At 41.1% G+C, this 16,661-nt stretch overlaps 1 protein-coding gene across 2 annotated transcripts in view; it reads left to right on the forward strand.

Moving 5' to 3' along the window:
* Window positions 1-16,368, forward strand: part of LOC112263673 (polypeptide N-acetylgalactosaminyltransferase 18) — an 85,554-nt gene extending 69,186 nt beyond the window's left edge. Inside the window, exons 9-11 of one of the 2 annotated variants that reach the window (XM_024440162.2) lie at window positions 308-403; window positions 10,653-10,817; window positions 15,659-16,368. In XM_024440162.2, the coding sequence (XP_024295930.1) occupies window positions 308-403; window positions 10,653-10,817; window positions 15,659-15,805 (408 nt within the window). In that variant the 3' untranslated portion in view covers window positions 15,806-16,368. The remainder of the gene's footprint in view (window positions 1-307; window positions 404-10,652; window positions 10,818-15,658) is intronic. The other variant, XM_042330921.1, reaches the window with a different exon arrangement.
* Window positions 16,369-16,661: the final 293 nt, after the last annotated feature.

Genomic DNA, 16,661 nt, shown 5'->3' on the forward strand with positions numbered 1-16,661 from the left:
AAATAAATGCTGCTACAGATTGAAATAACTGTGCAAACACAAGGCTTCATGTTTGAATTAAAAATCCCATTTATGTTTTATGTCATGTTGTTCTGCAAAGAACAGAAAGCGTTCCCTCCATGTGTTGTTTTGAAGTTATACCAGAAACCTGCTCTCTGGTTTGATTAAATAGGGTGTTGTGATAGGTGGGAATATAATCAATTCAAGGTCTCATTGATTCTCTGTCACACAGCTAACCTCTCCCTGAACTAGCCGATTGAGTGACATATCAAATTATGACTCCCTTTGTGTGCATGTCCTCCCTCAGCTGAAGAACTCTCTGAAGAGTGACCTGTGTCTGGACCAGGGACCGGACACTGACAATGTCCCCATCCTGTACCTCTGTCATGGGATGACACCTCAGGTTAGAAACCCCCTCGAGCCCTCTTCAGCCCACATCGCTGCTACATCATTTCTGTCTCTGTGTCAAATCTCCCACGTGTATAGTCTGCCTTTTCTTATCCCTCCTTTTGACCCTTTCTTATCTTGCATGAGGCTTATCAATGAAGTGCAGTCCACGACTCTGCTACAGTACGACCCGTCGCTTGGCTTAGTAATGGCAGCAGCCGTCATGATCTACCAGCTGACCAGCAGGACTCCACTTATCATTCACCTCGCTGCCAAGGGCCCCCATCCACCATGGGCTTTATGTTTCTGAACTTCAGCCTAAGCTGCATTTGTGTTGTATTGACAGAATACAAAGTGGAATCCATTTGTAGATAGTTTCTACTTCAAAAGTGACAAGTCTGCAGGAAGGAGTAAACTTACAGGAAGCTTCCTCAGAGATTAGACAAAACTTGTCTCTTTCTTCACATTGTGTTTGTATTCGTTATCATCAGAGAGAGAGAGAGAGAGAGAGAGAGAGAGAGAAAAAACTGAATCGAGTAGTTTTTTATAAAAGGTATACTTTCCCGGTTTCCAGACAGGCATTAGTAGATAATTCCAGGAAGCCACTACAGTGCTGTTGAGATGGAGAGCATCCCCTGACACTGTTTCTATCTGGGTCAGGCTGGCAGCCTGATACAGTCCTATCTCAGCACAACTGCTGCCTCTGCACTATCAGCCTCACCTTCTCTAACAATTTCCATAATGTTTTGAAAACTGAAATACCTTGGACTATGTAAATGTTAAGCCAAAACCAAAATGGAAACTAAAATAACTTTCTACAACGGCTACCGAGTTGTATATTTTTCGGCCATAAATATGCACAGCAGTCATTTCTTTTTAGAGATTTGGTTCTACTGTTTCTGAATAGACTTCTCTCAAGTTTGCAGAAGGTGAGATTTTAGCCCTGGGCTTAGGGAGATTTTAGCCCGGGCTTAAGCAAGTCTTTACACTTGCACATCCTAAAGTGGGCTAGCACCAACCTTAGCCCAGGCCTAGCTGGCTCTGCTCAGTCATTTAGGGTTAGCATCGACTTTTCGGGGCTAGCCCCAGAAAACACAGTGCCAAAATAGCCAGTGTGAAACAGGGTCAAGAACAATGCCTGGAATGCTCACTGTCCAATCACAAAATCTGCAATGTCACTTAATTGACATATTCTTGTGATGATGCCTCTAATGCATTCTGCACATCATTTAGTAAATTCATACTATTTAAACCCTCCATCTGAGGACAAAAAACAAAATACTTGGTTGCTATGCCTAAAAAAATGGTTGCTATGCAGACTGGCTAATGTCTTCTCACTTAGCCAACTAAAGCTACAAACTCTACAGCTGGAAGGGCAGCAAATGCTAAATTCTTTTCGTTTTTTATAGGTTTTGTATTGACATTTAATTGGATATATTCATGATAATAATATTGTTGCATAATTTGGCCTGGATCAGAAAAGTTATTGATTTCTTTTTTCTTTTTTTTGGTCTTTTTCTTCTTTTTTTCGTGCACAGCAGGACTCCACTTAGGTCTGTAGGTCTGAAACATTGTTTCCTAGGTTAGACGGGCAGACAGCAAGGTTTATTCAAACCATCACTGTTGGAAATCAAATGCTTGACAAGGAGCAAGAGGAAATCATGTGCTAATAAATGTCTTATTGCTTATAATATTGGTCACGTGTCATAGATATAATGTTGGGCGCATGTTGTGTTTGTCTGTTAGCCCAGGGCTTTGGAATACAAGTGTGAATCCTTAGCCCGGGGCTCAAGCTTAGCCCAGGGTTAACAAATGCTTGTGTAAACACAGGCTAAGCTAGCCCAGGGCCAGTCTAGCATGTGGCTTAGCTAGCCCTGGGCTAAGAACAATGCCTAGAGAGTTTTATGTGATCCTGTCTAGTATTTGTATTTTGTAAGGATCCCTATAGTCCTAGTTGGTATTCACATAATAATAATAAGGAATATTCCCCTCGACCACATTATTTTCTATTGACCCCAATTGTAAGAGGGACAACATCATCAATTTTTTACATTTTTTTAAATATTTTTTATACAGAAATAACAAAACATGCAGAAAAGCTGCTGCTGTTGTTCAATGTACATGTAGCCAGGTCAAAAATCACAACCTACGGTTCACAATGCTCCCACGTAGGGAAATAGAGCCCTGTGGATTCAGGCTATTCAGAGTGGGAAATGTAGGGACACTGTGTCCAATTAGGCTACACATAGCTATGTGTGTAAAAAAACATTTAACTTGTTAAGTACAGTCTGTTTGTAACTCCACTCACTACTTGTAGCTGTATAGTCTATTTCTTTGTGTTGTTGGTCTTGGCTAGGTTAATGTTTCGGTCATTGGTAACTAGCTAGCTAGCACTAGTGGCTGCACCGTCATAAAAAGGGGATGGAGGGAAGCCTTATAATGTGTTTTTCTAAGTAGTGAGAACACTAGGCAATATTGAAAAGTCATCTTTAGACATGTACTTTTCTTAAATGTAGTTTTGTACTTGACTAAAACAGACAACAAAACATTTGTTTGAATAAGGTAACGTTTTTGCTGTGAGCCAATGGGATCCAAACAAGATTAAGGCAATTACATCACACAAAAAAACATATCATACAGCACATTATTACACCACTACTCTACCAATACATATCTACAATACAAAATGTATAATACCACACTACAACATAATTACAACATTACATTGTACGTGTGTAGAGTGCATGTGTTAGTTTTATCCGTTTTTAAAAATTTGATTTTACTACTCGCTTGAGTTACTTGATGTGGAATAGAGTTCCATGTAGTTATGGTTCTATGTAGTACTGTGCATTTTCCAGAGTCTGTTCTGGACTTGGGGACTGTGAAGAGACCCTTGGTTGCATCTCTTGTGGGGTATGTATGGGTGTCTGAGCTATGTGTTAGTCGTTTAAACAGACAGCTCGGTGCTTTCAACGTGTCAATACCTCTCACAAAGACAAGTAGTGATGCAGTCAATCTCTCCACTACATTGAGCCAGGAGAGATTGACATGCATGTCATTGATGTTAGCTCTCTGTGAACACGAAAGGGCCAGCCGTGCTGCTCTGTTCCGGGACAACTGTAAATAGCCTATTTCCCTCTTTGTGGAACTTGACTATATGACTGGGCAGTAGTCCAGGTGCGATAAAACTAGGGCCTGTAGGGCTTGTTTTGTTGATAGCAATGTAGTGGAATCATGTAGTTACAAGAAAAGTGTTCAACAAATCAAAATATATTTTAGATTCTTCAAAGTAGCCACCCTTTGCCTTGATGACAGCTTTGAACACTCGTGGCATTCTCTCAACCAGCTTCACCTGGAATGCTTTTCCAACTGTCTTGAAGGAGTTTCCACATGCTGAGGACTTGTTGGTTGCTTTTCCTTCATTCTGCAGTCCAACTCATCCCAAACCATCTCAATTGGGTTGCGGTCGGGTGATTGTGGAGGCCAGGTCATCTGATACAGCACTCCATCACTCCCCTTCTTGGTCAAATAGCCCTTACACAGCTTGGAGGTGTGTACAGCTGGTGCTCTCATGCATGCTTCAGTGTTACTTGCCTTGAAGCGAGCATAAAAGGCATTTAGCCCGTCTGGTTGGCTCGAGTCACTGGGCAGCTCGTGACTGGGTTTCCCTTTGTAGTCCGTAATAGTTTGCAAGCCCTGCCACATCAAACGAGCATCAGAGCCGGTTTTAGTAGGATTCAATCTTAGTCCTCTATTGACGTTTTGCCTGTTTTGATGTTTCGTCTGAGGGCATAGCGTAATTTCTTATAATTGTCCAGATTAGTGTGGCACTCCTTGGAAGCGGCAGCTCTAGCCTTTAGCTCGGTGCGGATATTGCCTGTAATCCATGGCTTCTAGTTGGGATATGTACGTACGGTCACTTTGGGGATGATGTTGTCGATGCACTTAATGATGAAGCTGGTGACTGAGGTGGTATACTCCTCAATGTAATTGGATGAATACCGGGACATATTCCAGTCTGTGCTAGCAAAACAGTCCTGTAGTGTAGCATCCGCGTCATCTGACCACTTCCGTATTGAACGAGTCACTGGTACTCCCTGCTTTAGTTTTTGCTTGTAAGCAGGAATCAGGAGGATATAATTATGATCAGATTTGCCAAATGGAGGGCGAGGGAGAGTTTTGTATGGGTCTGTGGAGTAAAGGAGGTCTATAGTCTAGTTCCACATGTGGCATGCTGGTGGAAATTCGGTAAAACGGATTTAAGTTTGCCTGCATTAAAGTCCCCGGACACTAGAAGAGCCGCTTCTGGATGAGCATTTTCTTGTTTGCTTTTGGCCTTATACAGCTCTTTGAGTGCGGTCTTAGTGCCAGCATCGGTTTGTGGTGGTAAATAGACGGCTATGAAAAATATAGATGCAAGCTCTCTTGGTAGATCGTGTGGTCTACAGCTTATCATGAGGTACCCTACCTCAGACGAGCAATACCTCGAGACTTCCTTAATATTAAACATTGTGCACCAGCTGTTATTGACAAATAGACATACACCACCCCATTCATCTTACCGGACGTAGCTGTTCTGTCCTGCCAATGCACGGAAAACACAGCCAACTGTATATTATCCGTGTTGTCGTTCAGCCACGACTCGGTGAAGCATAGGATATTACCGTTTTTAATGTCCCGTTGGTAGGATAGTCTCAGAATAGAGCTCATCCAGTTTATTCTCCAGTCATTGCACGATGGCCAATAGAACGGATGGTAGAGGTGGATTATCCACTCGCCAACAAATTTTCACAAGGCACCCTGATCTCTGCCCCTTGTACCTCCTTTTCTTCATGCAAATGATTGGGATTTGGGCCTAGTCTCGGAGAAACAGTGTATCCTTCGCGTCGGACTCATTAAATAAAAAACCTTTGTTCACTTCGAGGTGAGTAATCGCTGTTCTGATATCCTGAAACTCTTTTCTGTAATAAGAGACGGTAACAATGGTAGCAACATTATGGTAGCAACATTATGTACAAAATAAGTTTCAAACAATGTGAAAAAACACAAAATAGCACAGTTGTTAAGAGCCGGTAAAACGGCAGCCATCCCCTCCAACGTCATTCTCTAAAAGTCTTTCATAATTTGGTAAGTTATGTTATGCATGGATGTGTAGGTTCAGAGTTTGTTTTTGGCATGTCTTGCCTAATTTTGCTAATCTTGCCAATTAAAAAAAATCATTGAAGTAAGTTGGCAATATCAGTGTTTTTTTGTGATGATTGAGCCATCTGATTCAATGAATCATTGCCTTTTTGCCCAAAATGTTATTTAAGGTGCTCCAAAGCTTTTTTACTATCATCCTTTATATCGTTGTTTCATGGTACAGTTTCTTCTTCTTTTTGTTCATTGTAGTCTCATGATTTCTCAATTTACAGTATGTTTGCCAATTGGCTGTGCAGCCATCCAGACTTATTTGCCATTCCTTATGTCTCGTCCCTGTCAACCATACAATTGTTTAATTCCTCATCAATTTATGTGAATTTAGCTGTTTTTACATTCATTTCTTAATGGGTGCAGGCTTATTAGTAAATGGAATAAGCAATTTCATAAATTATTAAAGTTCAGTGTCTGGTTGCTCCTCATTAAAAACCACAGACCAGTAAATATGATTTACATCTTCAACATAGGAATCAGTACAAAACCTCTTATATGATCTATTAAACGGTATATTAGGCTCACACTTTGGTTTTCTTAGATATGCCTACTACTGTATGATCACTACATTCCATTTAGAGCAGATTTCTGTAAATTCCCTGGTAGGTTGACTGATAACCTGAACCAGGTTGCAGGAACTGGTTAGTTTGAAGCTTTTATTTTCAGTTGACAGCTTGATGTCAAATATTTAGGTTACTCAGAAAATATATCTTTCTGTTGATTGTCACACACATCATCAAGCATTTCACACATATTATACAGATACTGACGATTAGCACTTAGTGGTCTATAGAAACTTCCCACAAGAATAGGCATTAGGTGAGGCAAGTGAACCTGTAGCCATATTACTTCAACAGCATTTGACATGAGATTCTTTCTAGGTTTTAAAGGAATATGACTCTAAATATAAAGAGCAACACCTCCCCCATTGGTATTTCTGTCTCTTCTGTAGATTTTATAGCTATGTATTGCTACCACTGTATCATCAAATAATTATCTAAGTGTGATTCAGAGATCCAGTATATGAATGTTATCTGTTACTAGCAAGGTATTGATTTCATCAACCTTGTTTCTTTGGCTACATACAGTATGGTAATCTGGGCTATTTTCAGCACCTTTCTGTGTTGCGTTATTGTTTTTATTGCTTTACTGGGAGGCTTATCAGAGGTAGACATGACAGTGATGTTTATATTTGAGCTGATAGTGCAAGGTGAACTACTCCCAGTGGGCTTCCTACTAGGGCAAACCGTATCAGTGCTTACAGCATACCTCAGGTTCGTTTAGGCGCATGATTACTGCTGACAATAGCTGTCGGATTGACAGAGGCATTCAAGGGAGTTAGAGGAACATAAATTAGGTTACTTACATTATGACTGATAACTCTCCTGGGAAACTGTACATTTGCAGCAGAACGACGACAACTCAGCATCACAATGGTAGGGATTATCTGAGCAGGGCTTGGGTCACCGGTATGTCATTGTCTCAACACAGCCTTGAAATGGGAGGACAGGGTCCAAGTACCAGCAGATTTAGATGGACTCCATCATTCCTGTAGAGTATCTTCTGTTTCCAAAAGGTGTCAATGGTATTTATAAAAGTTATGCCAACAGAGCTACAGTAATCTTTTAGCCAGATGTGTAGTAAAAAGTGGTTTAATCCTTGAAAGTGAAGCAAAACGTTGCATCCACTATCATCCTTGCCTATTCAAACATCTCCATGGTAAACCATTCACACTCATTGCACCTGTATTGATGATTACGCTGGTTTACAAATTAAAGCTCTGGAGGAATCTCCTGTGATCTCTTACAAGAAAGTAAGCCAGTCGGAGCTGATCTTTCCCAAGATGCCTTGCACACATTTCTTAACAGATAACTCCAGAGAAAACATACTGTAACACCCAATCTCACATCCCGAGAGCAGGCTAATTTAAGAACTCATTAATGTTAGAAATCTGTTCAGATGTCTCTGTTGAATAGTTGTCGGGTTACAGTGCTGTTACTCCTTTTAGAATCCGTTTACATTTCATACCACTACTGATGTCGTTTTCTTCCTGCTTTACCTCCCACTGATAGTGAGGATAGTTTTCACTTTTTTTATTATAATATTTAATTTTCCCTTTTTAAAAACGTCTTTTTTTAAACAAACTTATACATATGATCATCAACTTACAGACACAACACATGGCTACATCTGGAAACCATTAAATTCCCTTTTGCACATATTCAATCATAATTAATCACAGAAGTACTGTACATATGGTCATAAAGTATTATATACATACAAATGGGTCCAAGTTCAAACCTAGGCAACAGTAATTAGATTATGTTGGAAACTGTTGGAATACCCGCCCAAATGACCATTACATGCGGAACGCGCAGTGACCATAGATCTAATTAGTGACCTATTTCAAAAACAACTTGTGTACCTCTAATAATTTGGTATCAGTAGTTACAAAAAATCTAATATATTTACAAAATGACCAAGTTGAGACCAATATGGCAGGACAAATCAACGTGACATATTCATAGAATGGTCTGATATCAAACTCTTGGTTTAGACCTTTAGGAGACATGGCCGACAAATAGTGAATCCAATACAATTCTCTTCTTAGGAGTAGATGATCAGTATCTCCCCCCTCCTAAGAGTCTTAACATGTTCGATACCAATGTATCTCAGAGAGGAATCCATGAAATCCTTAGCCACAGGGATTCTCTGATCAAGAGTCCTGATATTACTCCTGTGTTATGCTATCCTTGTCTCATATTTTTGCCCATGATAGGGTGATTGAACATTGTGCATTGTTCGTGAAGTTACACTGGGTACATCGGCCACATCTGTAATTACCGTCCGTCCGGCACATTGTCTAGGAATGTGTCACGTGGCACCGGTGGAAGATCAGACGTCACCACCATTTGACTGATGTTGGGGGCGCGTCAAAAGACTACCCGCGGGGGTTCTTTAAATGTCTTTTCCATTTGTGAATCAGGCCTCAAGATGTGCCAGTGTTTTTTTAATGATATGGTCAAACTGTTTGCCAAGTGGGGAGTATTGAAGGAACACTGAACTCGTTGGTCAGGGGGGAGGGGTGATTTGGGTGTGAGGATGTCATTCTTTGTCATAGTTTTTTTTATAATCCCTTGCGTCATGCAGCCATTCCTCTGGGTAACCCTGCTGTCTGAAAAGCTCGTCCAGACAGTCGGCTTGTTTGTCATAGTCACTCTGTGTACTACAGATCCTGCGTAAGCGAATGTATTGGATGATAGGGATGTGAGCACTCGGTCTGTTTGGTTTGGATCATGTAAAATCCGTTTTATTTTCTTCCATATCGTTATAGTGTTTTTAACTATGAAGTTGTTAATGTTCATAGCTTTATCCTTTTGAAAATAGACACAAAAATATTCTGGAGTTGAGCATGCACATCTTCAATATGTATCCCATTGTTCCTCTTTAATACATTTAACTGTCGCAAGGAAATGTCTTGGGTAGCGAGTTGATACAATGCCAAGTCTGGAAGGTTAAAACCACCCTCGGATTTAGGAAGATGTAAACACTTTGTATTCTATGAATTTGATTTGCCCATATAAAGTCTGTTATGACCGAGTATACTTCTTTAAAGAATGTCGTCGGTGGGGTAATTGGTATGACCGAGTATACTTCTTTAAAGAATGTCGTCGGTGGGGTAATTGGTATGACCGAGTATACTTCTTTAAAGAATGTCGTCGGTGGGGTAATTGGTATGACCGAGTATACTTCTTTAAAGAATGTCGTCGGTGGGGTAATTTGTATGACCGAGTATACTTCTTTAAAGAATGTCATCAGTGGGGTAATTGGTATGACCGAGTATACTTCTTTAAAGAATGTCGTCGGTGAGGTAATTGGTATGACCGAGTATACTTCTTTAAAGAATGTCATCGGTGGGGTAATTGGTATGACCGAGTATACTTCTTTAAAGAATGTCGTCGGTGGGGTAATTGGTATGACCGAGTATACTTTTTTAAAGAATGTCATCGGTGGGGTAATTGGTATGACCGAGTATACTTCTTTAAAGAATGTCATCGGTGGGGTAATTGGTATGACCGAGTATACTTCTTTAAAGAATGTCATCGGTGGGGTAATTGGTATGACCGAGTATACTTCTTTAAAGAATGTCGTCGGTGGGGTAATTGGTATGACCGAGTATACTTCTTTAAAGAATGTCGTCGGTGGGGTAATTGGTATGACCGAGTATACTTCTTTAAAGAATGTCATCGGTGGGGTAATTGGTATGACCGAGTATACTTCTTTAAAGAATGTCGTCGGTGGGGTAATTGGTATGACCGAAAATAAATACAAAAACATTGGCAGCCTTGTCATTTTAAAGAGATGTATTCTACCTGTATGATTGATGGGGTAGTTTAAGGTGACATACACAGTGTATTTCTGACAACTGTTTGTGAACGACAAGGCAGCACTAAACACCTCCCAATGTAACCCTGTGCTCCCTACCACCTTTTTCCCCACCCCTATCCAGCTGTGATGTCCTCCCTCCCCTCCAGCTGTTACATTCCCCCGCCTCTCCCAGGGTTCTAGCTACCCAACATGTCTAGCTACCCCACATGTGCAGACAAGCCCCCTCATCCCTCATACGCACGCCGATGGAGTCCGAGCACAGATGCAGCTGCCATCTGTAGCACACACAACTACCTCTGCTGCTCCGCTCAGTTCAAACAGATGCTTTTTCCTTCCAGTGGTGTTTTACGGCCCGTTAGCTAAATATGGGCACTCAAGTGCCCTTGGAAAATACGGGCTGGAAGGACCGCATCAGAGAGTGCAATTAGAAGTGTTTGGGCTAGCTGATCGATGTGTATTGTTTATGGAGAGCGCTCCTCTCCATAAACAATAAGCCATTTCCCACACTATGCCATTTCCTGCCCTGCGCTCCAGTTCAGTGAGGGTAGCTGCATGAATAGACATGCCATATGGGTGAAGTAAGTCCTAGTGAAAAGCCTAAAACAAATCAACATTTTGTGAAATGCTTGAATGCCTCCAGCTCTCAGTAGCTTATGTATGTGCTGTCTCTTCTGTCATTCCAGAATGTGTACTACACCAGCACTCAGCAGTTACATGTAGGGGTGCTCAGTCCCACCATCGATGACGATGACAACAAGTGCCTGGTGGATGTGAACAGCCGACCACGCCTCATCGAGTGTAGCTACGCCACAGCCAAGCGCATGAAGCTCCACTGGCTATTTACTCAGGTAAGAAACCATACAGACCTGACCAACACACTCAGCCTGCTCACTGAAAATAGACCAGCAAGCGATAGATCATTGACTTGCCATTTTCTAAATTAATACTTTGTTGTAAGGGAGTTGGATCATTAGTAAATGTGGCACCAGTGGAGGTAGGTATCTTGGGTACATTTTAAGGGGTAATATTCGTGTAAATCTATGGCTCAGTGCTCAGTGGGGTTGGATTGGTCTCCATTAAGGAGTGTCACAGATATAAGAGTTTTACGGTCCACAGACCTCTCCACAACAGTAAATGCATCATAATGACTCTCTCGGTCTCCATTATTGGACTGGCTCACTGAGCACAGTGGCCTGTAATGAGGGCTACATCAACATGGTCTGAAGAGTGCGTCACCCACTTCACCCAGTTTTGAAGGTGCAATTAAAACCGTTCTGATCATGTTCAGTGTCATCATAATGTATGCGCTCAAAATATCCACTCAAAATGGTGGGGTGCTAACCTTGAATTCAACTTCTAGGAATTGTGTTTTCAGATAAAGACGTATGTTTCTCTCCATTGGTGGATCACTTATTTATTTTGAGTGGATGCCCGCACAAGTTAGAAACTTGTAGGTTCTGTACCGTATCCCCCCCAAAAAATGATAACAAGGAGTGAGACATTGAAAACATATTATACAGTAGTATGTACTGTATGTCATATGCCGGGATTGGTTGAATCTCTATCACTAACCTCCTAAAAGTCCAGGTATTGTCAATTATGGATTCAACCTATTTGCTTCTATAGCTTTGACATTAGTGTGATGCCTTGTGAACTTACTGAGAAGGAAATCATGTTGTGTGTTCCGTTCAAAGGTTTTTATTGAAATGCTGCCAAGCACAGTTTTACATCTTAATGCAAATGTTCTTTGATTATGTTGGGGAGATCATTGTTGATGGAACTGTGTAAAATTCTTAGTTTGCGCCTCCCGAGTGGAGCAGCGTTCTAAGGCACTGCATCGCAGTGCTAGCTGTGCCCCTAGAGATTCTGGGTTCGAGTCCAGGCTCTATTGCAGCCGGCCGCGACCAGGAGACTCATGGGATGGCTAACAATTGCCCCAGCGTCGTCCAGGTTAGGGGAGGATTTGGTCAGCAGGGATGTCCTTGTCCCATTGTGCACTAGCGACTCCTGTGGCGGGCTGGGCGCAGTGCACGCTGACACGGTGGCCAGGTGTACGGTGTTTCCTCCGACACATTGGTGTGGCTGGCTTCCGGGTTAAGCGGGCGTTGTGTCAAGAAGCAGTGCGGCTTGGTTGGGTTGTGTTTTGGAGGACGCACGGCTCTCGACCTTCGCATCTCCCGAGTCCGTACGGGAGTTTCAGCAATGAGACAACACTGTAACTACTAATTGGATACTACTAAAAGGGGTGAAGTATAGGAGTGTAAAAGGATTGAAATGCTTGATCTCACGTTTCACATATCTACATGGCTCTTCTGTAGGTGGTTTCTTGGTTTAGCATTGTATAATTTAAGAAGGAATAGAGTCAGACACTATGGATTATTGAGCACATTTCTGCTAGACATGGTGTGAAATGTGTTTTTTACCTCAAAAGGAAATGCATCGATACAACTCAAGCATAGGGTGGTACAGTACTGTAGCGAGGAGGAATGTTCCTATTCCCATTCTAGCTTAAGCGTTACCACACTTAAATTCTACGAGGTGGAGAGGAGGAGAAGAGCAGCAATCAATGAATCTCTCTGGTTGAATGTGCCTGACAATTTTGTGACTTTTCTTCTCTTTAGAGCCTTATAGTGGAAATTCAACATGCTCTCCTCAAGTTAAATAATTGTTATGTATCTTGGGAAGCAGAAGAAAAGAAGTGGGTGTTTGTATTTGTAAAGATTTTGTCAGCAGTTAAGGTGGCTGTAGCGTGGGCTGTATTATGGAGACAGAGGGTTTAGGTGTAAAGAGCCCTGCTTGGGAGACAATCTTAACACGCTGATTAAACACATCTAATTAGCTTTCTGTTCATCCTCAGTGCTTTCACTGACTCGATGACATCACCTTCCCAAGTGCTTCTGTTTTCTACTATCCTTTGTGCTTTTCTACTACATGGTGTATCCTCTCCCTCTCATGTCGGCCTACACACTGTAAACACTTCCCAGAAGCACTTGGGAAGGTGATGTCATCGAGTCAGTAAAAGCACTGAGGATGAACAGAAAGATAATTAGATGTGTTTAATCGGCGTGTTAAGATTGTCTCCCAAGCAGGGCTCTTTACACCTAAACCCTCTGTGTCTCAATACTGCAGCCCATAATATCTCTTTATGTAACACAACACGTAAACACATGCATGCATGCACACACAGACTCCCAAACTGTTCACTCAAAAATAATCAATTAGATGAAAGAACGCAGGAGAGTTGGTTAACCTTTCACCGCTGCTTGTGAACCCAGAACCATTATCATTCTGGCTCACTGGCTCACTCTCTATAGCAAATCAATATGTTGATTTGGCAGCAGCCCACAGGATCAAGCACAGGGAGCAAACAGGACTGGTCTTCTGCCAGTACAGAATTCAATCTCGGGCCTTGTATTGTAATGCAGCTTCTCCTGGAGAGAACGCAGGCTTTTTAAGCACCCTGAAGGTTATAATGGTTATTGGTGTTTAGCATCTTTTGATGTTGACTTCCCAGATAGAGAGAGGCTGAGTAATGCTGATATTTTTTGTGTGAAATTGTTCTGAAGTGTTCAGTGACCCACTGGAATTCACCTGCCTCAGAAAATGTTTGCTATTTAGCCATGTATAGCCGAAACATCAGGTTAAGAACATTATGCCGAAGCCTTGAGGTTACTTGGCAGGCATCCTGCTGCAAGATGGTAATGTTTCAAATATGAATAGAATCAGGATGAAATGATGAATATTTTCTGTAAATAAATACTTGTTTTAGCTGCTTGGTAGATGCCTCGTAAATATTTCAGGATGCGCCTCTGGCAAAGTATGATAATGACAGAATGAAAAACAATTGTATTATTGTTTTATATTTTGAAACAACTTCTTAAGAACATTATGCTGAAGCCTTGAGGTTACTTGGCAGGCATCCTGCTGCAAGATGGTAATGTTTCAAATATGAATAGAATCAGGATGAAATGATGAATATTTTCTGTAAATAAATACTTGTTTTAGCTGCTTGGTAGATGCCTCGTAAATATTTCAGGATGCGCCTCTGGCAAAGTATGATAATGACAGAATGAAAAACAAATGTACTATTGTTTTATATTTTGAAACAACTTCAATTTCATACATAGTCTTAACAATTGATGAGCTGAAATAAATTCATCAGCAATGATAACAAAGTACATGTACAACTTTTTTCATATGGGACTTTTTGGTTCGACTGCATTGTGTAGCTCAATTTGTTTTCTTTGTCATATCTTATTTGCAGGTAATGTTGTTTTCCTTGGACTCCTTCAAGGCTATATGCACCATGTGGCCAATGAGGTGTATCTAATGGCTAATGGTTCTTTCATTTGGTTGAACATATGGAATCCACCATGTTATATTTCATGCTACATCTGACAGCCATTACTACACGTGGAGATGTTGATTACTGATGAAAAACTATTAGTGAATATGTAAACTGTATCCGTCCCCCATGTATTTTACAGAATGCACTCAAGCAGATAATTGTTTCATTCCATAGCTTTTAGGCATGCAAGACCTGACAAGCACTCTTAACTAAACAGACAGTATTCTATTCTAATGAAAACTTATCATATCCTGAATCAGAGTGACATCGACTAGACTCCTTGTCATTTTGATTAATTCACTTTCAAATTAACCTGACCAAATCATCCGTATGCTGAATGTGCAACAAAACATTGATGACAAGTTGACAACGAGATTGCTTAGAGGTGGTTGTTGACTCCACATATAAGGATGAATCCCTCATAAAAAGCTATGTTAATTATCAATTGGTTAGTGCAAATCTTAATGATGTGTATTGGTCTGAATTTCTGAACCTTAACATGCCCTTGGCCTCTTTCTTTAAAGATGAGGAGAAAACATTTTTCACACGTCACCTGAGAAAACAACCCTCACACTCACAGGAAGAAACTCAATCTTTGTCACCTAAGGAATCGTGTGCTTCGAAGTGTCTCTCCATCTCATCTCTCATTCCCATTTCCCATAGAGCATCTAGTCTTGAACCAAAATTAAAGGCCATTTTAAAACGGTTGCCTTTCCAGCTTGAGTCTTGTTCTCCTGACTGAGAGGTGACAGGGGAGATTCTCTCATCCCAGGCCCTGAAGTTAGAGATAGTGAGCTTATCTGATCTGTGCAGTGACTCCCATCACACTGGTCCCAACAGTTGAGTCCAACACAAAGCTTTAAGGCCTCCACGTACATGTGAGAGACTCTCCACTCTAACAAATGGGAATGAGAGATGAGATGGAGAGACACTTCGAAGCACACGATTCCTTAGGTGACAAAGATTGAGTTTCTTCCTGTAAGTGTGAGGGTTGTTTTCTCAGGTGACGTGTGAAAAATGTTTTCTTCCCATCTAATGTTATCTTCTTCTGTTATCACATAATCTTGGCATTCCTACTGAGAGTGCTACTGAGTATAATGGTAGATAGAGTGTTGTTCTTGCTTCGTGAGCATGCTGATGCTATCTGGGAAGGCCCCAGTGCTGGTGCCGAAGGGAAATCGGTACAAAACAGAGCTGCGGGTGCTTGTTAAGCTATACACATCAACCCCATCCATTAATTCATAGCACTGTGGGGTTAAGGTGACACAGCAATCAACGACATGCACACCAATGATGCTGTCGCATCCCACTGTAATTTGATCTACCCGTTTTTCCTTTCAGGGAGGTTCCATTCAGAACAGGAAATCGAAGCGATGCCTTGAGCTGGTGGCCAGCAATGACAACGAGTTTGGGTACCAGCTGGTCCTTCAAAAATGCACTGGACAGAAATGGTCCATCACCAACACACTGCCTGGCAGTGCCCTATGATGAGCCCCTCTGAGAGAACACTGGTCAAATATACTGGAGCACACTGGACTGGATGGGGTGCTTACTCTGTTACTCCTCCGGATTTTCTGTTGTGGATAAAGGAGAATGGTGTATGGTTAATGACAGGCATTGGAGGACCATGATGTCTTTTGTTCACCAGTTGACATCACATGATAAATGTTAAACATTTTCTTTCGCCTATGGATCAGCGATAGATGGTTGATATTGTTCATTATGAGATACTACAACGTTATGAAACATATTTTGTGAAGAGTGTAGTTGGTTTTCTGTTGACTTGAAGGTTGTACTGGGTCCTATATGTTCATTGTTGTACTTGGTACATAACTGCTACTGTGTAGCAAGCATTTCAAAAAGTTCTCTGCTGTTTTCTTTTCTTCTAGTGTCTCAGGTTTGTAGGATAAGTTTATTATGCGATTAAGCTGTACAGTTTTGGGGAAATGCCAACATGTTGGAATATATATATATGAAAATAATATGCTATTTTCTAAGTGTAAATATTCAAAATATTTATAATTTATGCCAGTAAAAGAACTGATACTACATGAATGTGTGGTAGTGTGTTTTTTTTCCAATGGTACAATATTGAGTGTGCCCTTTCCATGTAAACAGCCACCAGCTGTTCCATATGTGCGTCTGGTCCCATGTGACACAAGGCAAATGTCATGTTATCAAAATGAATGTGTGTTTTTCCCCTAAAACTCATGCCTTTAAGGTTATAGCTCTCTCAACATACAGAAGTTAATAATTTATGTTCACTATTTAATGGTAGCTGATTACACAAATGATATTAATGATCACATACAGATGTAGGATCTTAATTTGATCACTCTTTTGT

Source organism: Oncorhynchus tshawytscha, linkage group LG12 (genome assembly GCF_018296145.1).
Source record: "Oncorhynchus tshawytscha isolate Ot180627B linkage group LG12, Otsh_v2.0, whole genome shotgun sequence".
In the NCBI taxonomy this organism is placed as follows: domain Eukaryota; kingdom Metazoa; phylum Chordata; class Actinopteri; order Salmoniformes; family Salmonidae; genus Oncorhynchus; species Oncorhynchus tshawytscha.